We start from the raw sequence: 25,250 nt of genomic DNA on the forward strand, positions 1-25,250 counted from the left end.
CTTGGTTTCTATCTTCTCATAGACAGGGGCTTTATTGACATGAATACATCACATGTGGAACATGACATCGACCCAAAGGAAGACTTTTGCCTCGTTGCAGAGTTTACTGCGTATCCAGCTGTGAGATGTGCATGGATCCACAATTCAAACATCTCTCCGTGTTCTCTCATCACAGATGAAAATGGACACAGGTATTATATGATTAACTACTGAAGAACCACCTTCTTGGTCACTACATTAGCAAAGGTTTTCTATAATTTTTTCTGCTCATCTTCCTTATTTCCCCTTCACACTTCATAATTGCCCTTTAACTGGTCTTCTAATCTTGAACTATACTGACAAAAAGTTAGTAGTTATTGCCATCAATGGTGTGCAGAAAGGTCATTACTAGCCCTAAAGTTGTCAATAGATTTCCAGTCTTGTTTCTTTATAGTCCACTGTCTGGCATCTTTGTCCATTCATGTAGATTTGATGATTTAAAAAAAAAAAATCTTTACTGCCTGTCTACATATGTCTTGACTGTAATTAATCCATTCAGAGAGGCAAAACTTCATCTGTCAGCTGTTGTCTTCTTCTAAAATTTGTGTTCTTCATAGCTCGTCTAATTTACATACGCGTTGTTTAGCTTTCTTTTTGATGGTCTTTAGATCACTGCATTCTTTCTTAACTGACTGGGACTTACCTGCACTACCAGTGTGTAAACAATGAAGGGGACCTGTCACAGCCAGACAGCTGAGAAGCGCTCACAGGAGCTTCTCAGATCCTCCTCCTTGAATTTCTTTGTTTTGGTTTAGTTTCTCATCTCGTTAGTCTATCTCAGCTGTCATGCAGTCAGACTGATCGCTACCCTTTAAGTTCCTCCCCATAATGCAGTAGTGTGCGGCTGATACAACTTCCTGGAGTGTGTGTGCATGCTGTTCCCAGTTCCCAGTCGTCAGCAGATAAGTGCTGTTTATGTATTTATGTTTTTGTCTTTTCTGGACCCAGGTGACCCTGACTCCCTCCGTGTCAGTGTAGGGAGCCGGTGGTCGTGTCCCTTCACTATTGTAGGGTCTTCAGGTAATAGATAGCCGAGGAACGTGGATATGTGGCCATCCACCTTTGGGGTGTTCGCATAGGCTGAGCAGTGAGGGAGAGCGGCAGCTCTATTGCAGGGGTCTCCCTTTGTTCCTTAGTTGTGGATCCAGTGAGACATTGTTTATATGGTATTGTCTTGTTTCCTGTACACCATCCGTGACATTATCAGCCGCCAAAACCGTCTCAAGCATGGATCCGGTTTCACTTTTGGCTGAACGCCTCCAGGGTCTTTCATTGGAGGTAGCTGATCTCCGTAGGAATTTTTCTCAGTTTCAAGTGACCGGTTCAGCTTGCGTTCATGGAGTTTGTGCTGAGCCCAAGATCTCGCTGCCGGATACGTTCTCTGGGGGTAGTGAGAATTTTGTGCGTTTTAAAGAGGCTTGCAAACTCCATTTTCGCCTTCTTCCCCATTCTTCTGGTGATGAAGAACGGAGGGTGGGGATCATTGTATCGCTGCTCAGGGGTAACGCTCAGTCTTGGGCCTTTTCGCTACCGGAGGGGGCACGGCCCCTCCGCTCAGTGGATGAATTCTTTTTAGCCCTGGGTCAGATATATGATGATCCGGATCGTATTGCTCTGGCTGAGTCTAGACTACGTCTGTTATGCCAGGGTAAACAATCCGCAGAGATATACTGCTCCGAATTTCGGAGATGGGCAGCTGATACTGGTTGGAATGATGCTGCACTCCGAAGTCAATTTTGCCATGGTCTTTCAGAGGGATTGAAAGATGCATTTTCCTTTCATGAGAGGCCTATCTCCTTGGACTCTGCTATGTCTCAGGCCGTTCGTATTGACAGGCGTCTTAGAGAGAGACGAGAGATCTCTCCTTCCTGTCCTACTCAGTCTCGGAACAGTGCAGCGGTCTCATTCTGTGCGCAGGAGTCTCAGTCGCTGTCAGCCCCTTCTGAGCAGGAGCCCATGCAGCTGGGGTTGATTGCCTCTGATAATAGAAGATTCAGCCCGCATGGGAGGGTTTGTTTTTGTTGTGGAGGTATAAATCATTTGGCAAATGTTTGTCCCTCAAGGAGATTCAGGCAGTTTTCTGGGAGTAATAAAGAGACAAAAAGGAAAAAATCTTTTAAAAATGTTCCGTCTGTTACTATTGGCAGGGTTGAGGCGGAAATTGAAGGTTTTCCGTTTGCTTGTAGTTCCCGTTTTGTCCTGCCTGCTAGGGTGGCGCTAGAGAGCAAGAGCATTTTTTGTGAGATTTTTGTGGATAGTGGAGCAGCTGTCAACCTCATTGATAATCAATTTGCAATAACTCATGGTTTCCAGGTATGCACTTTGGGAAGGGATATTCCTGTTTTTGCTATTGATTCAGCTCCACTTTCTCAGAAATCATTAAAGGGCATAGTTCACAATATCCGTTTAATTGTGAGTGATGCTCATGTTGAGGATGTGTCATGTTTCGTCCTTAGCGGTTTGCCTACTCCTCTAGTGTTGGGGCTACCCTGGCTCACTAAACATAACCCCACCATTGATTGGCAAGCGAGGCAAATAAATGGTTAGAGTAACTTTTGCAGAGAGAATTGCCTCATAACATCTGTTTCTGAGGTTTCTACTAAGACTGTACCACCTTTCCTCTCTGAATTTTTGGATGTCTTCTCTGAGAGTGGAGTTCAGGGTTTGCCTCCGCACAGGGAGTATGATTGCCCTATTAATCTCATCCCAGGCGCCAAGCTGCCTAAATCTCGTTTATACAATCTCTCCCAACCTGAGAGGGTCGCTATGCGGGCTTATATCTCTGAGAGTTTGAGAAAAGGACACATACGACCCTCGAAGTCACCTGTTGCCGCTGGTTTTTTCTTTGTTAAGAAAAAAGATGGTTCTTTAAGACCTTGTCTGGATTTCAGGGAGCTGAACAGTATCACTATTCGTGATCCTTATCCGCTTCCTCTGATCCCGGACCTGTTTAACCAGGTTGTTGGGGCTAAAGTCTTTTCCAAATTAGACCTAAGAGGGGCATACAACCTGGTTAGGGTCAGAGAAGGAGATGAATGGAAGACGGCTTTCAATACCCCTGAGGGCCATTTTGAGAATTTGGTTATGCCTTTTGGTTTGATGAATGCCCCAGCCGTTTTTCAGCATTTCGTCAACAGCATTTTTTATCATTTAATGGGAAAATTTGTATTAGTGTATTTGGATGACATTTTGATTTTTTCTCCTGATTTCAAGACTCATAAGGAACACTTACGTCAGGTCTTGCTCATTCTGCTGGAGAATAAATTATATGCGAAACTGGAAAAATGTGTGTTTGCGGTTCCAGAAATCCAATTTCTGGGGTTTCTTGTCTCCGCTTCTGGTTTTCGCATGGACCCCGAGAAAGTCCGCGCTGTGCTTGAGTGGGAGCTTCCTGAGAACCAGAAGGCGCTGATGCGTTTTTTGGGCTTTGCCAATTATTACAGGAAATTTATTTTGAATTATTCCTCTGTTGTTAAACCACTCACTGATATGACCAGAAAGGGGGTAGATTTTTCTTCCTGGTCAGTAGAGGCGCGTAAGGCCTTTTCTAATATCAAGGAGAGTTTTGCTTCCGCTCCCATCCTAGTACAACCTGATATTTCGTTACCCTTCATAGTTGAGGTTGATGCTTCTGAGGTAGGGGTAGGTGCGGTCTTGTCTCAGGGTTCCTCTCCTGCCAAATGGCAACCGTGTGCCTTTTTCTCAAAGAAACTCTCCTCCGCAGAGAGAAATTATGATGTGGGAGATAGGGAATTGTTGGCCATCAAGTTGGCTTTTGAGGAATGGCGCCATTGGCTAGAGGGAGCCAGACACCCTATTACCGTGTTTACTGACCATAAAAATCTGGCCTATTTGGAGTCAGCCAAGCGTCTGAACCCGAGACAGGCCAGATGGTCTTTGTTCTTTTCAAGGTTTAATTTTGTTGTTACGTTCCGCCCTGGGGTTAAGAATGTGAAGGCAGATGCCCTGTCACGTTGTTTTCCAGGAGGTGGGAATTTTGAAGACCCGGGTCCCATTTTGGCTGAAGGTGTGGTGGTCTCTGCTCTTTTTCCTGAATTGGAGGCAGAGGTGCAGGCAGCCCAGTCAGAAGCTCCTGATCTTTGTCCTCCTGGGAGGTTGTTTGTGCCTCTCGCTTTGAGACACAAGATTTTTAAAGAACACCACGACACGGTCCTTGCTGGGCACCCGGGGGCAAGAGCCACACTGGATCTCATCGCTCGGAGATTCTGGTGGCCTGCGCTTCATAAGTCGGTTGAGGGTTTTGTGGCAGCTTGCGAGACTTGCGCTCGTGCCAAGGTCCCTCATTCACGGCCATCAGGTCCTCTCCTTCCTTTGCCCATTCCTTCCCGTCCTTGGACACATCTGTCCATGGACTTCATAACGGACTTGCCTCGTTCCTCGGGGAAGTCTGTGATTCTGGTGGTGGTGGACCGTTTTAGCAAAATGGTGCATTTTATCCCTTTCCCTGGTTTGCCCAATGCTAAGACGCTGGCGCAGGCATTTATTGACCACATTGTCAAATTGCATGGGATTCCTTCAGACATAGTCTCTGATAGGGGCATGCAGTTTGTTTCCAGATTCTGGAAGGCTTTCTGTTCTCGCTTGGGGGTTCGGTTGTCATTCTCTTCTGCTTTCCATCCGCAGTCGAATGGCCAGACAGAGCGCGTCAATCAGAATCTGGAGACATATCTGCGCTGTTTTGTGGCGGAGAATCAGGAGGATTGGTGTTCTTTTTTGTCCCTTGCTGAGTTTGCTTTAAATAACCGTCGTCAGGAGTCCTCTGATAAGTCACCATTTTTTGGTGCATATGGGTTCCATCCGCAGTTTGGGACTTTCTCGGGAGAGGGCTCTTCTGGTTTGCCTGATGAGGACAGATTCTCCTCGTCTTTGTCATCTATTTGGCAAAAGATTCAGGATAATCTAAAGAGCATGAGTGAGAGATATAAGCGTGTGGCGGATAAGAGACGTGTGCCTGGTCCGGACCTGAATGTTGGTGATCTGGTGTGGTTGTCTACCAAGAATATCAAATTGAAGGTTCCCTCCTGGAAGTTGGGTCCTAGGTTTATTGGGCCTTACAAGATCCTGTCTGTCATCAATCCTGTTGCCTACCGTCTTGATCTTCCTCAGACTTGGAAGATCCATAATGTTTTTCATAAGTCCTTATTGAAACCTTATGTTCAACCTATTGTACCCTCGCCTTTGCCTCCTCCTCCGATTATGGTTGATGGAAATCTTGAATTTCAGGTCTCTAGGATTGTGGATTCTCGTCTTGTCCGCGGTTCCCTCCAGTACCTCGTTCATTGGGAGGGTTATGGTCCTGAGGAGAGGATGTGGGTCCCAGTGACGGACATTAAGGCCTCTCGTCTCATCAGGGCTTTCCATAGGTCCCATCCTGAGAAGGTGGGCCCTGAGTGTCCGGAGTCCACTCCTAGAGGGAGGGGTACTGTCACAGCCAGACAGTTGAGAAGCGCTCACAGGAGCTTCTCAGATCCTCCTCCTTGAATTTCTTTGTTTTGGTTTAGTTTCTCATCTCGTTAGTCTATCTCAGCTGTCATGCAGTCAGACTGATCGCTACCCTTTAAGTTCCTCCCCATAATGCAGTAGTGTGCGGCTGATACAACTTCCTGGAGTGTGTGTGCATGCTGTTCCCAGTTCCCAGTTCCCAGTCGTCAGTCGTCTGCAGATAAGTGCTGTTTATGTATTTATGTTTTTGTCTTTTCTGGACCCAGGTGACCCTGACTCCCTCCGTGTCAGTGTAGGGAGCCGGTGGTCGTGTCCCTTCACTATTGTAGGGTCTTCAGGTAATAGATAGCCGAGGAACGTGGATATGCGGCCATCCACCTTTGGGGTGTTCGCATAGGCTGAGCAGTGAGGGAGAGCGGCAGCTCTATTGCAGGGGTCTCCCTTTGTTCCTTAGTTGTGGATCCAGAGAGACATTGTTTATATGGTATTGTCTTGTTTCCTGTACACCATCCGTGACAGGACCATGGCTCCTCAGCCCCTTTCTGACTCTGATTTTTTTTTTCCTTTTCAATTTTTACTCCCTGCTTTACCAAAAGCCATAACTTTTTTATTTTTCTGTTCACATAGTCATATAGGGCTTGTTTTTGCGGGACAAGTTGCAGTTTCTAAAGGCCCCATTTAATATTGCATATGATGTAGTGGGAAGCTGGAAAAAATTCCAAATGGGGTGGAATTTGAAAAAAACACAATTTCTCTACAGTTTTGTGGGTTTGTTTTTACAGCTTTTCTATGTGGTAAAAATGATCTGTTACATTCATTCTCTGGGTCAGTACTATTACAGCTACTATTAGTTTTTCTACATTTTTATTGCATCGCCATATTCTGACATCATAACTTTTTTATATGGAATTAAATTAAGGCTTATTTTTTGTGGGGCTATCTGTAGTTTTTAATGTCATCATTTACATTGTGTATGACTTTTTGTTCACTTTTTATTAAATTTTTCTTAAGGAGACAAAGCGACAAAATCGGCAAATTAACCATTTTAATTTATTCCGTTATGCTGTTGACCGTACAGGATAACTATCTTTATATTTTAGGGCATGAAAATGCTAATGATGTTAATCTTTTTATTGTTTATTTTTATATTTAACCCCTTCAGGACCCTGCCATTTTTCACCTTAATTACCAGGCCATTTTTTTGCAAATCTGACGTGTAACTTTATGTGGTGATAACTTTAAAACGCTTTTACTTATCCAAGCAATTCTGAGATTGTTTTCTCGTCACATATTGTACTTCATGACAGTGGTAAATTTGAGTCAAAATATTTTATTTTTATTTATAAAAAAAATACCAAATTTAACAAGAATTTTGAAAAATTGGCAATTTTCGAAATTTCAATTTCTCTGCTTTTAAAACAGATTGTGATACCTCCTAAAATAGTTATTACTTTATATTCCCCATATGTCTACTTTATGTTTGGATCATTTTATAAATTACATTTTCTTTTTTTGGGATGTTAGAAGGATTAGAAGTTTAGAAGCAAATCTTAAATTTTTTTTAAAAATTTCCAAAACCCAATTTTTAAGGACCAGTTCAGGTCTGAAGTCACTTTGTGGGGCTAACATAATAGAAACCACCCATTATTGGCCCCATTTTAGAAACTACACCCCTCAAGGTATTCAAAACAGATTTTTACAAACTTTGTTAACCCTTTAGGTGTTCAACAAGAAATAAAGGAAAATGTAGATGAAATTTCAGAATTTCACTTTTTTGGCAGATTTTCCATTTTAATCCATTTTTTTCCGCTAACAAATCAAGGGCTAACAGCCAAACAAAACTCAATATTTATTAACCTGATTCTTTAATTTACAGAAACACCCTATTTGTGATCGTAAACTGCACACGGCAGGGCGCAGAAGGAAAGGAGCACCATGTGGTTTTTGGAGAGCAGATTTCACTGGGATAATTTTAAGTTGCCATGTCACATTTGAAGCCCCCTGATGCACCCCTAGAGTAGAAACTCCAAAAAAGTTTTGGAAACTACGGGATAAGGTGGCAGTTTTGTCTGTACTATTTTAGGGTTCATATGATTTTTGGTTGCTTTATATTACACTTTTTGTGAGGTAAGGTAACAAAAAATAGCTGTTTTGGCACAGTTTTTAGTTTTAGTCTTTTACAATGTTCATCTGACAGGTTAGATCATGTGCTATTTTTATAGAGCAGGTTGTTACGGATGCGAAAATACCAAATATGACAAATTTTTGAGAAAAATTATTTTCTCCATATTCTGAAAGCCATAGTTTTTTTTTTTTTTTTAGCGACTGTAGGGTCTCATTTTTTGCGGGATGAGATGACTGTTTAATTGGAACTATTTTAGAGTGCATATGACTTTTTGATCACTTGGTATTACACTTTTTGTGATGTACGGTTACAAAAAATTTTTTTTTATACCATATTTTTTTTTTTACGGTGTTCATCTGAGGGGTTATGTCATGTGATATTTTTATACACCAGGTCGTTACAGATGTGGCAATAGCTAATATGTATACTTTTTTTATTTACTTGTTTTACACAATAAAAGCATTTTTGAAACAAAAAAAAATCATGTTTTAGTGTCTCCATATTCTGAGAGCCATAGTTTTTTTTTATTTTTTGGGCGATTGTCTTAGGTAGGATCTAATTTTTTGCGGGATGAGATGACGGTTTAATGGGTACTATTTTGGGGTGCGTATGAATTTTTGATCGCTTGGTATTACACTTTTTGTCATGTAAGGTGACAAAAAATGATTGTTTTAGCACAGTTTTTATTTTATTTACACGGCAATACCCAATATGTCTAGTTTTCTTTTTCTTTTCAATTTTTTTAACAATTTTATGTGTTTTATTTTGGGGAAAAAATTATTATTTTTTTTACTTGAAACGCATAAGGGCTGGATCTCACAGGCTTCCGTAGAAGGCAAGCCCCGATGCCTATGGAAGGCATCGGGCTTCCCTTCTCTGCCATCGGGTCCCTGCCACTGCAGCGTGGGGACCTGATGGAGATGTAGAGGGCACCCGTACCCTCCGCAAACTGTCTGCATGGCGCGGTCAGCTTTGACCGCAGCATACAAGGGGTTAATATGCCGGCATCTGTGTTTTCACCGATGCCGGCATATGCAGCAGGGACCCGGCTGTCAGTGACTCCCTGGCCCGTGCCGCTGATCGGGTGGGCGCAGCATCTGCACCCGCCCGATCAGCCTGCTGTACATGTAAGGGGGTGATCTGAATTTTTTAATATACAGATTTTTATAAACTTTTTTTTACTTATTTTAAGTCCCCCTAGGGGACTTTAACATGTATTAATCTGATTGCTTCTCCCATAGACTGCAGTGACTTAACATTGCAGCCTATGAGAGATTCCTATATTCCTATGGAGCACTTCCACAGGCAGGCATCCATAAGAACTTTGCTGTGGCAGGCTTTGGATCTAGATCTCGGCATGGAACAGCCGTTTGGCCACTGCGAACAAAGCACTACCGGGATTTGACCACTGAGATGCCATGGTTGCCATTGCCATATCTACTGTTAGAAGCTGGATCCTGGCATGGGGGAGTTACAGGGAGAGAGCTGCAGCAGAAAGGGCACACCCCTGAGAAAGGACACGATACCTGAGCTGCAGCACCTACTGAGAAAAGGCATTCCCTCTGAACAGCCAGCTTGAAATGAATCATATTTTCAATAAATCATAGTACTGTATAACTCTTCTAAGCAATTATAACCTATGTACAGATGGAATATGAAGTTATAGCAATAATATAATACTAACTGGAAATTTTCTTAATTTGTTGACAGCAAATCTTCATACTGTCACCATAAAAACACTCCTGGAGAGTACTTGTTTTACATAGAAAATGATGACGTGCAGCTTGGAAAAACCTTCACTTTGAATTTACTAAGTGAGTTCTCATAACTGTTCAAGCGCTGAGGAATATGTTGGAGCTATATAACTAAAGATTATTATTCAGTATATTATAAAATAACTGTAGTGTTAGCCACACAAGCCTTTGCAAAAAAAATTTTTTTAAAGTGTCATAGCTGGCCACCTATGTATATATGTTCCAGTACAATGTAGACAGAATGGAAATAAAGGTGCTGTCTTCTGACAACCCCTGTACATTTGCTCTATTAGGTATATGGGCGTAATAGAGGGTGTCCCCTGCTTGCGACTCCCCTTGGCCACAGTTGAGATTCTCTATTAAGCAGCTGCTTAGCTGTGGTGGTCTCAGGCCTTCCATGTATTAAAACATCTGATGTTTAACTGCAGCCCCCATGCCGTGATGAGATAGCACCTACAGTATAGCTATATGAGAAGATAAGAGTGCAAATTAGCATTTTTTCCCCAGTGGTCCAGCAAGCCGTCTTTCATGTGCAGTACTCCAAAGGCTTAGTTTCCTGTTACTGTGTTAAATGTTGTGATTTACTGTTAAAGCATTTACTTCTCTATGCACTGCATACACCAAATGGCAATGTATGGGCAACAAAAGGTTAACACTGACAGTCTTTGACAGGTTCACTAGGAGATGGGCTGGTCCCACCTGCTGGGGAGGGTCTAGTCCTCAGAGCTAGAGACAAGACGTGTGGTCTTCTACTGACTAGGCCCAAAGTGAAGACTCGTCCAAGAAAACATCATACCAGAGTACCCCTAAAAAATAAAATAGACATGTTAGAAGGTCAAGAACCATAAAGGCCTTGTAGGATAAAGACAGTAAGGTACTGCTCATTATAGAAACTACATAACCACATAACGTGGTCTTAAGAGGCAGGAAATGCTCAACCCCATATGCAGTTGTGCATCTATACCCGGGGGAGCAAATCCTGCACATGTGGTCCGTTGCTTACGCTTCTATAATTCGCCCACTGGCCCCTGGTACTGCCCATGCGGCACAGGTAGGTTAGCGTTAGGTTCCGTGCCACTTGAGATACCTTGACGGGGTGCGCGGGCTCCGGTATGTCCTTAATACAAGGATATATTGGCTAAAGTCTCATTTTAACATCAGAGTGAGGGTTTAGTCAGATTTTGTTGATTGCATCCACCACAGTAGTGCACCTATCCTTGTAAATGTTTACTTATACTGCTCATTATAGCAAAAAAGACTTTACTACTGTGGAAAGGGAATATTGCTTCAGTGCCCACCACACTTTGAGATGGACTATCCAACCGGATCCAAGATCTGGACCTGGGAACTGCAGAAAGGGTTAATGAGAACGTATTTGCATGTCTGTAGTTATTTAGAAAGATTGCAAGTTGAGCTTTGACAGAGAGATTCAGGGACTACTCCTGCCACCATTGTTGCTGCCTAGCCATTGGGATAAGAACTGCACTATGATATACCTCAGAACTGTGCCTTTTGCTGCTGAATGGATTACTACTCCTATCATAAATTTAATCAATAGAGACTTTATTCATTGTAATAAATGAGCCTGGTCATCGTCTCCATCATTCGCTGGCCTTCACTCCACCGGAAATCCGTCCTTGCACCCTGTCAAACATCAACCATCATTTAAACTCCACCTAACACCAAGCAGGAGCTCCCAAAGAGTCCAAGGAAAGCCCAGAGGAAGGAAAAGGTGTGTCCTCTATTCCTTGGCCCATGGAGAGCCAGGATGGAGATTGCCACCATGAACTGTACATGTAATAACCTCCTTGGATGTGTAGGTACAACAGTGCAATAAGATATAATGGCAACTATATAATTAGAAACTACATTAGCATATACCATATACTATCATCATGAATGTGATCTCATTAGTGGTTTGGTGGTGAGACCTGTTTTTCTCAGGGTGTTCAGTGGAAATCAAGCTGGAGAAAATCATAGAAAATGTCATGTCTTTGAGTGTCCATCTTACAATCCCCATTTCACTACATGGTCACCTATTGTGTTTCTGTAGGCCTCAGTAGAGTCCCTACCTACCCCTACCTTCAGGTTCGTTCATACAAAGCATGTTTACCAGCAGAACTGTGTGTCCTCAAGGCTAGTGGGCCCAAGTTCCAGCCCTGGAGGTCTGCTGCCAGCCTCGCCAGCCCTGCTATGGTCAAGCTAGTAATAATGCAAATGCATGAAATATGAAGTACATGAAATATATTTATTTTTTAGAAAAACCTGAGATAGAATGTAAGGTGACCAACGAAAGTGTCTCCTGCAAGTCACAAAGCTACCCAATGCCAAACTGGTTGTGGAAGAAGAGTGATGGTGGCTCCAAGTAAGTTTACATAAAAATTTGGGCATAAAAAGGGTTTGGGTCAAAACATCATTTAGCACCTAGGATAGGTAATAAAGGTATGATCGCTGGTGGTCCAATTGCGATCATGAGAACAGAGCTCCCTGAATCCTCTGTGTGAATGCAGCAGTAACACGCATAGGTAACCAGCACTCCATCCATTCTGTTGGACTAACAGCGATAGCCGAGTGCTGTACTCAGTAGCATTCTAGATAGTGATTGGAGTGGTGGTCACACATGCTCACTACTGCTCCATTCACACAGGGGAATCAGGGACCCCCATTCTCATGATTAGTAAAGGTCCCAGTGGTCGGACACCCAGCGATCGTACATGTAGATGATAAATAGTGTTCATGGGACAACCCCTTTAATCTTTAATTTACATGGAGCCTTTATTCAAGAGGATTTTATTCACAGTTGTGAAGTAGAAATCAAGAATGGAATTACAGAGGGACCACGGGAAAGAAACGGACCCGTTTGGATCTCCACTAGCACATTGGATGTGGACAACCAGGCAGAAACCATCACCATCTGCAGCTGCGCTGTCAATTCTGCTGGAAGAACATGCGCTAATTTTTTTTTTAAACAGCTTGGTATGTTTCTTTGTAGATTATTTCCTATATGCCGATTTATTACAATACATTGGGGAACTGAACGACATTGGGTCATTCCCAGGACCAGACCAGTGCTGACAAACAAAGCAGCTCGGCAACTTCTCACATGAATAAGGGGTCGAGTTCATCTTCAGCATCATACACCTGGCATAGGTTCACATATATCCAGGCATCTGTTTCAGTTTCCATCTGGTGTAGTACAGAAACCCTGGAGGAAAACTGATGCCAGAACTGATTCCAAAATTTTATATTGGGATGCTTTAAGGAAGGCATCCTCAAAGTGCGGCCCTCCTGCTGTTGCAAAACTACAACTCCCAGCATGCCCAAACAGCCTACAGGTATCAGCCTACAGCAGGGCATTGTGGGAGTTGTAGTTTTACAACAGCTGGAGGTCCGCAGTTTGAGGATGTCTGCTTTAAGGCATCCAGTGCAACAGTTTTGACTTCAGATGTGAAATAGTGTGGCATGTGGCGGTTTTGTTTCCAGCGCTATCAGATTATAGACGGACATGCACTAAAGTGCACGTACACATATATTAGTTGTTTCTGGCCACAGCAGAACAACAACTGAACTGATATATGTGTGCGAAATCATAGTTCTCGTGTGCGGAGACGCACAGAGCCCCTGGTGATATGGAGCTCTAGGCGCTGCTGTACGGTATGGTGTCCGTCTATGTCTGATGCTGTATTACATTGATATTCTTCTCTACAAGCAATTCAAAAGTGACAACCAATATGGCTCTGCAAAAATGTCTGCCACACCGAAACTCAACAATACCAAAGTAAAGAAAAGACCTAATGACTCAAATTTAGTTAATGGTCTTAACTTTGATTTCTGATTTACTAGAATATGGGCATTTTTGCATGTTAGGTGGGAAAACTCCTTAAAAGGTTATCCCAGCTTTTGGCAAGTTTTTTACTTTTAGCCAGTACTGCACTGTACTCAAAGGGAACCTGTCATCAACGTTATGCTGACCTCACTGAGGGCAGCATACAATAGTGACAGAAATGCTGATGTCAGCGGTGTGTCACTCATGAGCTGAAAGTAAGTGGTTGCTGAGAACCAGTATCATAATCATTGCAGCCCAGGCCTGGAGAAGAGTCCAATCTACCTGAGAAGAGTCCTGGTTATTCCTAATCTCCTGCTCTCTCGCCCATCTGCTGATGATTGGCAGTTCTCTCCTAGAGAGAAAGGGAGAAAACTAGGTATTAGACTGTCAGTCATCAGCAGGTGGGCAGGAGAGCAGGAATTCATGAATAACCAGGACTCTTCTCAGGTGGCCGGGACTCTTCCAGGCCCAGTCTGCAATGATTGTGATGTTGGTTCTCAGCAACCACTTACTTTTAACTTTTAGGCTGAGTTCACACGGGTGAGATTTCCGCGCGGGTGCAATGCGGGAGGTGAACGCATTGCACCCGCACTGTATCCGGACCCATTCATTTCTATGGGGCTGTGCACATGAGCTGTGATTTTCACGCATCACTTATGCGTTGTGTGAAAATCGCAGCATGCTCTATATTGTGCGTTTATCACACAACGCAGGCCCCATAGAAGTGAATAGGGCTGAATGAAAATCGCAAGCATCCGCAAGCAAGTGCGGATGCGGTGCGATTTTCACGCACGGTTGCTAGGAGACGATCGGGATGGAGACCCGATCATTATTATTTTCCCTTATAACATGGTTATAAGGGAAAATAATAGCATTCTTAAATACAGAATGCATAGTACAATAGCGCTGGAGGGGTTAAAAAAAAAAAAATTTAACTCACCTTAATCCACTTGCTCGTGCAGCCGGCATCTCTTCTGTCTTCTTTGCTGTGTACAGGAAAAGGACCTGTGGTGACGTCACTCCGGTCATCACATGGTCCATCACATGATCTTTTACCATGGTGATGGATCATGTGATGGACCATGTGATGACCGGAGTGACGTCACCACAGGTCCTTTTCCTGTACACAGCAAAGAAGAAGACAGAAGAGATGCCGGCTGCGTGAGCAAGTGGATTAAGGTGAGATAAATTATCATAATTTTTTTTTTTAACCCCTCCAGCGCTATTGTACTATGCATTCTGTATTAAGAATGCTATTATTTTCCCTTATAACCATGTTATAAGGGAAAATAATACAATCTACACAACCCCGATCCCAAACCCGAACTTCTGTGAAGAAGTTCGGGTTTGGGTACCAAACATGCCGATTTTTCTCACGTGCGTGCAAACGCATTACAATGTTTTGCACTCGCGCAGAAAAATCGCCTTTTCCCGCAACGCCCGTGTGAACCCAGCCTTAAATAACAGACCGCTGAAATCAACTCACCTGTCTCTACTTAGTATGGGCAGCATAAAGTTGATGACAGGTTCCCTTTAAAGAAAGAACTGCGCTCACATGGTGCAGCTGCTTAGTTCCAGCGCAGGGACTCCTCTCGGCGATGCTTCCGGTGGGGACATGTGAGCCACTGCAGCCAATCACTGGCTTCAGCGGTGGCATGTCTCAAAATGGCACATGATCCAGCGGTGACATACCGCTTGGGGACTCGTCATGAATGTTAATAAAATGAAAAGTCAGCATTAATCAGCGGCGATCATTGTCTATGAGTAGTTTGGTTCTTTACCACTGAAGACATCTTATAACCCTCTAAAACCAAACATTATATTTCTATTACAGAGCCAAGTCATTTAATCCTCCCCACTGTGGCTGGACTTTGCGGACTGTGTTTTGCTATTTTATTTGTCCTGGTTCTGAGCAAGTACAAGAAGGTAACATTTTCCCCTCTTTATCTTTATGACTCTTGTAAGGCCTCATGCACATGGCCGTATGCATCCCGCACTTTTCTCAGTCTCAATTATAGAAATGCCTATTCTTGTCTGCCCAACGGACAAGAATAGGACATGTTCTATAATGGCCACACAGACAGCACACAGCTGGCATCCATGTGCATCTGCAACGTGCCACCCCCCCTCTCCAGGGTCGATCATGTCCCAGGTTTTTAGGAATCCCGAGTGGTGATGAAGTCCTATTAGTCTCGTGTGTCACGGTGCTCCTACCTGGATACCGTCGCTGCTCAGGGTTAGGCTCCATAGCAATAAAAGGGAGAGGGATAGTTGGTGGAGTAAGAGTCCAACAGCTTTACTTGAATAAACTTGCATCCAAACAAGAAGTGATCTTTCTTTTGGCTCCAGCAGGTTTTGGGGTACACTGTCAGGCAAACTTGAATCTCTTGCTTTATCTTTCTCTGCTGTGCTAATCTCTAGCTTTGGTCTGATTACTGCACTCTGTAGCAGTTCTCGTACCTTCGGAGTGGGGTGCCTTTGACTGTTGACCCCCTCCCAATACTCTATCTGTAAACTGTAAGGAGTCGGTAATTCTCATTTCCTTCCAGCTCTCAACTTTTGACTGACTAGACCAGGCATGCTCAACCTGCGGCCCTCCAGCTGTTGCAAAACTACAATTCCCAGCATGCCTGAACAGCCTACAGCTATCAGCCTACTACAGCAGGCCATTGTGGGAGTTGTAGTTTTACAACAGCTGGATGGCCACAGGTTGAACATGCCTGGACTAGACTATAGCTTCCTGCAACCCTTTCCTTTGGTAGGAAGGGACTAGCCCACTTCTGCCCAAAAGGGGGAGAATGGAATGGTAAGTTCCATTCTATCTAAAGATCTGTCTCTGCCAGATAAACTGCCACCTGCTGGTGAACCAGGCACAGTACATGAACATAACAGTTTCAGAGGAATATTATGAATGCACAGTGCAGGGGCGTTGCTAGGGTCTCAAAAGATTTGAGGCCCAAGCCCCAATGAATATGGCCCAGTTCTCTAAATCGACCTTTCCCCCGCACTTTCCTGTTACTTGCTATACAGCAGCACATACCTCTCACATCCAGGGCCTCCCAGGTGATGTCTCCTCCGATGTAGATCTTCCTTGTCATCATCTTCTCCATTTGGTCCGGACAACTTCTTTCAGCCGCCTCGTCGCTGCAGAGTGTGACACACAGACATCTTAGCTTCCTCACTTTTCTATCATCATCTCCCAACCTGGAGTCCTCACAGTGTTATCATGTGCTCGATGTGCTCCCCAATACCCCCAAATACTATCCTGAAGAAATAATAGTGCCCCCATAGTAATAGTGCACACCAATAGTAATTCCCTTTTAGAATGCCCTCATTAGTAATACTGTCCCCTACAGTGCCCCCAACAGTGATAATACTCCCCAAGAGGGCCCCCATTAGTAGAAGAGCCCTCCAGTATTAATAATGCCCTCACAGAGCCTCCAGTAGAAATAAGGCCCCCTATTGTTCCCCCAGTGGTAATAAAGCTCTCTACAGACCCCTCAGTAGTAATAAGGCCCCCCATAGTGCTCTTAGTAGAAATAAGGCAGATCTATAAGTCCCTCCTATAGAGCCCCCAGTAGTAATAAGAACGCCTAATGTCCCCTGGATTTATAATACCCCTACAGTGCCCCCAGTATTTATACTGCCCTCTACTGTTATAATACTCACCCTGAAGTGCCCCCAGTATTTATAATGCCCCCTGCAGTGCCCCCTTTAGTTATATTTCTCCCTCCACCATACAGTCCCATGTAAATAACATCACTCACCTCCCTTTAATGCCTCCGCCATAGAGTCCCATGTAAATAACATCACACCATCTCTCCATCCCCCTCCAATATACAGTCTCATGTAAATAACATCTCTCTCTATCTACAGCCCCCTCCAAAATACAGTTTCATGTAAATAACATCACCTCCTCCCCAGCCGCCTTCAACATACAGTCCCATGTAAATAATATCACCCCCTCCGACAGCCGCCTCCAACGTGCAATATCATGTAAACATCACCACCCTCAACATACAGTCCCATGTAAATAACATCAATGCCTCCCCCAGCCTCCTCCGACATATAGTCCCATGTAAATAACAGCACCCTGCCCCAGCCCCCTCCAACATTCAGTCCTATGTAAATAACATCCCTCCCTTCAGCCCTATTATACAGTCCCAGTTAAATAATCGCAACTCCCAGCATTGCTCTTCCTCTCCCTTCACTTACCTCTCCTCACTTCTCAACCACTGCCTGTTTTACTGGTCACATGACCTGTGATGTCGTCACAGGTCCTTCAGATCTTCCAGTGCATTTGATTCAATTGTATTGGCGTCCTAAAGGAATGCAATACAGTTGTATCTAGCAGGCAGGCAGGACATTCGGGGCCTGGGACAAAACATCAGGGGCCCAGGCCCCAAATGTTTTAGCCTAGCAACGACCCTGGCACAGTGTAACAGGACCTGGAAAAAATACATAGATGACATTATGGTTAGCCCATTAGAGACGGTAGCAGGTAGGGTGGCCACTGGCTTCACCCCAGAAAGCCAGACCACAGGTCACGCCCCCAAAACAGATAAACTATGCCCCATGCTCAGTGAAGCCACGCCCCCATCACCGGCTGTAAAAAAACAAATGGAACAAGAGGGAAGAACTTTCTGAGGGGAAGTTGAGCCGGAGTGCTTCTCTCCCCCTCAGTCAGCCACAGGGAGCCATGTCTGCGGCTCTAGTGACTGACTGGGGGTGAGAGAAGCCTCAGTCAGTTGCTGCAGCTCACGCTCAGACAGCGCAGTGCTGCTGTCTGAGCGTGAGCTACTGAAAGGGTGGACATCCCTGCGTCCGTCCAGGCCCTGCGCCGGACAGGGAGCCAGAAAACCAGACTGTCCGGCCTAAAACCGGACATACGGCCACCCTAGTCGCAGGGTGTAGGAATGGTAGTGCTGCTCTGGGCCACTACACGTCCATTTTTTCCAGCCCCATAGAAATGAATGGGTCATCCATGTGGATCAGATGGGGACCCAAAATACGGTCGTGTAAATGAGGCCTAAATGCTGTTCTTCTACCTTCTGCTTATATTTTTCTCTATTTTTGCACAGAAGTACAAATACGAAAGTCAGCTGCAGATGATACAGTACATCGGCCCCTCCGATAATGAATACATCTACATTGATTTCAGCGTTCTGCCCTATGATGTTAAAAAATGGGAGTTCCCAAGAGAGAATCTGGAGTTTGGTGAGAGGCAGATAATGTCTTATCAGACACAATGTACTCACAAACAACCCACACAGACTCATCTAGTGGTCTGTATATTGTAGGCGAGACCGTCGGATCTGGGGCATTTGGAAAAGTGGTTACCGCTAAAGCTTATGGAATTAGCAAATCGGGGGTGTCCCTGCAGGTGGCAGTCAAAATGCTGAAAGGTAAGTGGAATGAATGGTTGGGCCCCAACAGCACTGTAGCACGCGCCTTACCCTCTTCGTTGTATACCTGAGCACAGCAGCTAGTCCATAGAGATGGTTGTGCCTGGCATTGAGCTCAGTCTAAGGGCTCATGCACACAAACATATTATCTTTCCATGTCCGTTCCGTTTTTTTTTTCACTTCAATGGGTCAGCAAAAAAACCCAGAAGTTATTCCGTGTGCATTCCATTTCCGTATTTCTGTTCCGCAAAAAAATAGAACATGTCCTATTATTGTCCGCATTACGGACAAGGACAGTACTGTTCTATGAAGGGCCAGCTGTTCCGTTCCACAAAATACGGAATACACACGGATGTAATTTGTACGCAAAATACATATGGTCTGTATACGCTGTCAACTCTTCTGACATGTGTTTTAGTAACTACTTGCATCCCCACTTGTAATAACATCTATTCTTAGGAACCTACGGTTGTGCTATTCCTTTATGATTCCTGCTAAAAGTTCTGAATAAATCACTAGCAGTTTGTAATGAAGGTCCAGATGGGTGTTACAAGTTGGAAGTGCGTCCCTGCACAGTCTGACAGTGATGCCTGTGCAACCCCACGCCCCAAACTGGTAACACTCAGCTGCAAACTGCAGGCAATTCATTCATAACTTCTAGCAGGAATAATAAAGGAATGTCACATCATAGTCATAGGATTAGATTCTCCAGAATTATTACATGGGGAATGCAAGTAGTTACTAAACCAGACATGTCAGGAGAGGGGAGAGGTCCTCTTTAATACCAGGACTGGCTCCCTGGTACAGGGGGACATTAGACTTCCAGCTTCTGGTATCTCCAGATAATATTGTGCATTAGAGACACCACAGAGGTTCTAGCAATACTAAAACTTGCACTGAAGGCTAAGGTTCTCATTACTTGATCATGGTGTATGTGCACCAGCTATTATATTTGAAAGTGGTTTGTTCTATACAATCCAGGAAGATATAAGTGACTCAGATAGTAATTTCCTTTGAAGGAGTTGTCCCATGAAAAATATTCTACAGTTTTCAAACCAGCACCTGGATCTGAATACTTTTGTAATTGCATGTAATTAATTATTTAGCATAGCCACTGAGTTATTCAATAAAATGTATCTGCATAGCGCCACCTGCTGTTTGCTCTTTTAATTTCTCTCTGACGCTGTCCAATCACAGCGGACCCCTCCACAGCCAAAGATCAGACTAGCTGTTCACCTGAGATTTGGTAACGGGCTATCTAGTTTGTAGTTCCGGAGCGAGCGGGCACCATCTTTGCTAAAGAAGACAGGTGCGATTGAGCAGCGCCACAGACACTGAGAAGGAGATACCCACTGACTCTCTGTACCAATGCTACTACTTAGCATATTTGGCGCCAGAACATAGTGGGGGACATAGTGTCACAACAGTGGGGACAATCTGAAAAAAAAAGCAATGGCATTTGCTGGAGCGGACTACATGCTAAGATTTTAGTTTTAAAAAAAAATCCCATGAAAGGTCTTCTTTAAATGTTGTTTTTGCCGCGGAAACGGCTGTGGATTTCACTCTCTCCATTGCAAAAGTGAAAATGTTGGTGGAGCTCCTCAGCTTAAAGAGTACATAAACTTTAGAATAAATTTTTTGGTAAAATGTCCCTAATGTCATAACACTTTTTGTAATATACTTCATTAATTTATTCTTGATTTTTTTTTTTACAGATATACCATGACCTGGATAAATGAGAACCTTCACAGACATATACTTCATTAAGGTTTTTTGTATTTTAAATAGACCCTCCCCCCCAAAAGCGCACATTTTCATGTGCGCCTAAAATTTACTTTTATGTATACCGCTGACTTCTCACTTTATGAATGGGGCCGCAGCGCAGTGAGTACGGGCAGGAGCGCACATTGCTGCTCCTGCCTGTGCCCCCCGGAGGTTTACTAACTCCTGGCATAGAACATGGCTACTCTGTAACCATGTGTTATGCCAGGGTTAGCTGAGTGGAGTGGGCTCCTGCTCCTGCCTGTGCCCCACGGAGGTTTACTAACTCCTGGCATGGGTACCCTGTAACCATGCGCTATGCCAGGATTAGCTGAGCGCAGCAGCTCCTGCCTGCTTTCATGCAGGACTCTTAGTTCAGTGGAGCAGGCACAGGCAGGAGCCCACTCCGCTCAGCTAATCCTGGCATAGCACATGGGTACAGGGTGCTATGCCAGGAGTTAGTAAACCTCCGGGGGGCACAGGCAGGAGCAGCAATATGCGCTCCTGCCCATACTCCCTGCACTGCGACCCCATTTGTAAACTGTAGACTCTGTACTCCGTACACTGCTGAGAAGGTGCGCCGCTTTAGGGGGGGGGGGGGGGTAAAGTGTATTAAAAATACAAAAAACCTTAATAAAGTATATTACAAAAAGTTTATTATGACATTAGGGATATTTTACCAAAAAGTTATTCAAAAGTTTAGTTACTCTGTAAGGCCACCTGAATTTCCAGCAAATTCCCGTGTGGAAAAACCGCAGCGTATTACGTTACCAGCATAGTGTATGAGATTACACTAATCTCATGTACCGTGCAAAAATTGACCTGCGGCGTGGATTTCAAAATAATTAGCGTGTCAATTGTGTTTCCGGTTTTAACTGCTGATTTTACCCTTTTCAATGGAAGGGCGAGATCTACGGCAAAACTGCTTTAAATCCGCACCAAAAACCGCTATTAGACATTGCAGATTTTGGTGCAGATAAGATGCAGAAATCCGCACAGATATTCCTGAGGATCTTATGAGCGCTCACCCGTACTCGTCTGCACGTGGTCTAAAACTGACTTGCTGCAGATTTCCAATACGCCCTGCGGGTGAAATGAAAAGATCAGCAGTGTGTGGGTGAGATTTCTTAAAATCTTATCCTCTCTACTGGTATTGTACAAAGGTACAGATTTGCCACATAAAACATCTCTAGTGGCAAATCTTGTGGGGTCATTTATCAAACTGGTGTAAAGTATAATTATATTAGTTGCCCATAGCAACGAATCAGATTCCACCTTTCATTTTGGACAGCTCTTTTGGAAAATGAAAGGTGGAAGCTGATTGGTTGCTATGGGCAACTAAGCCAGTTCTACTTTAAACCAGTTTGATCATTTGATCAATGACCCCCATTGGTATCTACCATGTGTGAACCCACCCTGAATCCCATAATGACGGGTATTGATGTATATTGATCTGCTCAGCTCCATAGCATGCTGCCTGCTGATGGCGCTGCATTCTCATGGTCACATTTTGACATTACATATCACAAAGACATGTCATTTTTTATTTCAGAAAATCCTGATGCCTCGGAAAAAGATGCCTTAATGTCTGAACTGAAGATGATGACCCAGGTCGGACACCATGACAATATAGTGAATTTGTTGGGAGCGTGCACTGTGTCAGGTATAGGTGACATCACTTTATCTCCCCTTAGGGTTGATTCAGATGTCCGTAAGTGTTTTGCGGTCCGCAAATTGCGGATTCCCAAAACACGTATACCGGCCATGTGCCTTCCGCATTTTGCGGACCGCCCACAGCCGACCCTGTGATAGAAATGCCTATTCTTGTCCGCGATTATGGACAAGAATAGGACACGTTCTATTTTTTTTGCGGGTGTGCTGTCCCCATCTTTTGCGGCCCCATTGAAATAAATGGGTCCACACCCGTTCCGCAAAACACTTATGGACGCCTGAATGGATCCTTATATTTACACTACATAGAAACTGTACAGGTTTCCTTCTGTATGTCCATTCTTCTTACAGGTCCGATATACTTAATTTTTGAGTACTGCCCACATGGAGATCTTCTCAATTACCTGAAAGTCAGAAGAGATACTTTCCACAAAACCTGGTCAGATGTTTTCAAGGATAATAACTTCCCTTTTTACCATAATTTCAACCAGGATGAGAAATTCAGGTATTTTACCGAAATTCAGTTCAAATCGGGTATAATGGGGGTCAGTTATGGTGTCGTATTAAGAAATTATTCTGTTGCCTTTTTTAATGAATCTGACAGAATAACTCCATAAAATGGAGTCCAATGGAACCGGCAATTTTTTTGTAGTACATTCATATGAAATATGAAGGATAAGGCCTCTATATGCAGTGGAGGCTTACGGCGGTATAGTGGGCCCCTAAGACCTATAACTGTGAGCTTGTACGGGGCTGCAATTTTTTTAGTGAGTATGAGCCTCAAAGGGATTTACATCAACATCCTTTAAAATGATCCTTTATGAAGGTAGATGTAACTTTGTAATGTATTTCATTTATCTTTATTGCTCCTATCTCTCATTCTCGGCTGTGGTCACATGACCATGTCCATGCTGCTCTTTCTTATTTCCTGTGATGTTGTGTCCATGGGCGGGGCAGTGATAGGGGAGTGTCTATGTAACTAGCTTGGTGGGAGGAGCTATAAACTAGCTGGGAGTTTTTAGAGGCAGTGATAGGGGAGTGTCTATGTAACTAGTTGGGTGGGAGGAGCTATAAACCAGCTGGGAGTTGTTAGGGGCGGTGCTGGAGCTGTGTCAGAGAAAGGAGAGATGCATCATGGGTTTTGTTGGACACAGGAACAGGAAGTGCTACATACAGGATGGAAACAAACCAGGGGAATTTGTCTACATAGTAAAAGGGGGCACCTGTTGCCCTTATATGCCAGTTTTATTAAATTCTTGTATTCTCCATGAAATAACAATTCTAGAGCATCTTTTCTTAGAACTCTGACTTGTTCTGCTCCTCTGCTATTCCTACTGAAAAGTTATGAATAAATTAGCAATGGGGTTTATGACTAGGGTGTGTCCTGCGGTTGTAATGGTTATGTAAGCCGTGTACTGGGGTGGGCTCCCCAGGATACAGCGAAGTCACGAACGAGGAAAGCAACCCCAACACCAGCTTTTGCCAAAACAGAATTTTATTTAAATGTGACAATAACCACAACCACCAATGCCGGGAACATACAATAAATTTACTTACACCCAGCCCGAAGGCTGAGACCCTTGTGCTGCACAGCACGGCGCCCTAAGATGGATGCAGGAGGAAAGAGCAGTAATTTACCTACTGGCAGGCACAACTAAACTGCCACACCTTGCCTGTTATTACCCTAAAAGAACAAGAACCACTGTATGGGTGTGTGGTACGGGCTAGCCTGCGGTGCAGCACAACAGCTTACAATCTTACACAGATCTACAGTATTCCCCCTCCCATAACTGGTCCTGTAGCACGTGCCTGAGTATTCCTTCTGAGCAAAACACCAGCCTGGCTTGAGTTTGTGGGACTTTTATCAGCTCTCCAATGAGAAATGTCACTTTTAGTTATGGTGTCCTTGCAATGAACAATAGTAACACTTGTGGCCTGACACAGAGACCCTAAGTAACTAACTACAGGCCTGGTCTCAGTCTCTAGGCGCCAACACTGTAATGAGGTGTGTGCACGATCTTACCGACCCGGGTCTGCTCTGCATCCGCTGGTGACTCTGAATAGAACGTCTCTCCAACAAGCATGTGGTACCGCAGTGTATTTTGCTTTGTTCCTCTGCTCTCATCAGCACTCCTAGCAGCAATCTTCCTTCCTCTAGACAGGATCAGGGTCTTGGACACGATCAGCTTCACTTAGCTGCAGCTCTGGTCACTGAGGTAGGCTCTCACACCTGTATGCCGTCAGATTCTCTGCTCACACAGTTCCTCAGTGTCTCTCACAGCCTCACTCTAAGATGGCTGCCTCTCCTTCTCCTTCTCTCTTCCTCTCCAGGTTCTGTGTGTAACTCCACCTCTCTCATAAATATTGAGATATATATATAGTCTGTAGCTGTGTTAGGAAACAGAGGCATCTTGTGGCCAAACAGCAGAATGTCAGTCCAGAACATTTGGTGTAAGGGTGGCCTAATGTCCCTTGGTGGTGTAGCACAAGTCACGGTGCTCCTATCTGGATATCCTGGAACCCAAGGTGTAGTCATCCACAGCCGAGCAACTAAAAGGATTAGTAGGTGAAGGTATGATGAAAGAAATGGATTCCAGACTTTGTAGAACGTTGAACAGTAACTTTACTTGAGTAATATTGCATCAGAAACAATCTTCAAGCTTTCTCTTGGTCATCAGCAGATTTTAGCTTAAATGTTGGCAGGCAAACAATCTCAGCTCTGCTACATCTGTACTCTTAAAATTAAATAGGAACTTTTCCTTTCTGCTGAACTTACTTTCTGTAGTCTGTATCTTGATCGGTATCTTTATCTTGAACGTTATTCTTATCTTCCAGGGGACTACACTTCCTGGCTTATGAGGCTTGTAGCTGGGCCTCTGGGTCCCACAGAACTGAAGGTGTTCTGTGGGAACCTCTCCCCAAGGAGGGGAAGGCTAGACTGAACTTCACTAACCAAAACTCCTCCCTCTCTAGAAAGGGCTGGAATGGACAAAAAGGTTCCATTCCAGATAACCTAGCTCTGCCAATATTGCCACCATCTGCTGGTGAACCAGGCACATTACATTTGACATAACCGTTTCATAGGAAATACATATACATTTTTGCAGGACATGGAAATAAGGCATAAGATGATATTGGGTCAACCATAAGAGATAGTGATGGCGTAAAAAGAGTGGTAATTCCCCCTAGCGGGGCCAGGAGAGAGG

At 44.1% G+C, this 25,250-nt stretch overlaps 1 protein-coding gene across 1 annotated transcript in view; it reads left to right on the forward strand.

The window, feature by feature from the left end:
• Positions 1-25,250, forward strand: part of FLT3 (fms related receptor tyrosine kinase 3) — a 134,110-nt gene that overhangs the window by 65,533 nt on the left and 43,327 nt on the right. The window contains exons 9-17 of the mRNA XM_040426171.1: positions 23-191; positions 9,338-9,441; positions 11,641-11,746; positions 12,182-12,357; positions 15,042-15,133; positions 18,289-18,424; positions 18,508-18,612; positions 21,926-22,036; positions 22,396-22,549. Of these exons, the coding sequence (XP_040282105.1) occupies positions 23-191; positions 9,338-9,441; positions 11,641-11,746; positions 12,182-12,357; positions 15,042-15,133; positions 18,289-18,424; positions 18,508-18,612; positions 21,926-22,036; positions 22,396-22,549 (1,153 nt within the window). The remainder of the gene's footprint in view (positions 1-22; positions 192-9,337; positions 9,442-11,640; positions 11,747-12,181; positions 12,358-15,041; positions 15,134-18,288; positions 18,425-18,507; positions 18,613-21,925; positions 22,037-22,395; positions 22,550-25,250) is intronic.

This window comes from Bufo bufo, chromosome 3, assembly GCF_905171765.1.
Source record: "Bufo bufo chromosome 3, aBufBuf1.1, whole genome shotgun sequence".
Lineage (NCBI taxonomy): Eukaryota > Metazoa > Chordata > Amphibia > Anura > Bufonidae > Bufo > Bufo bufo.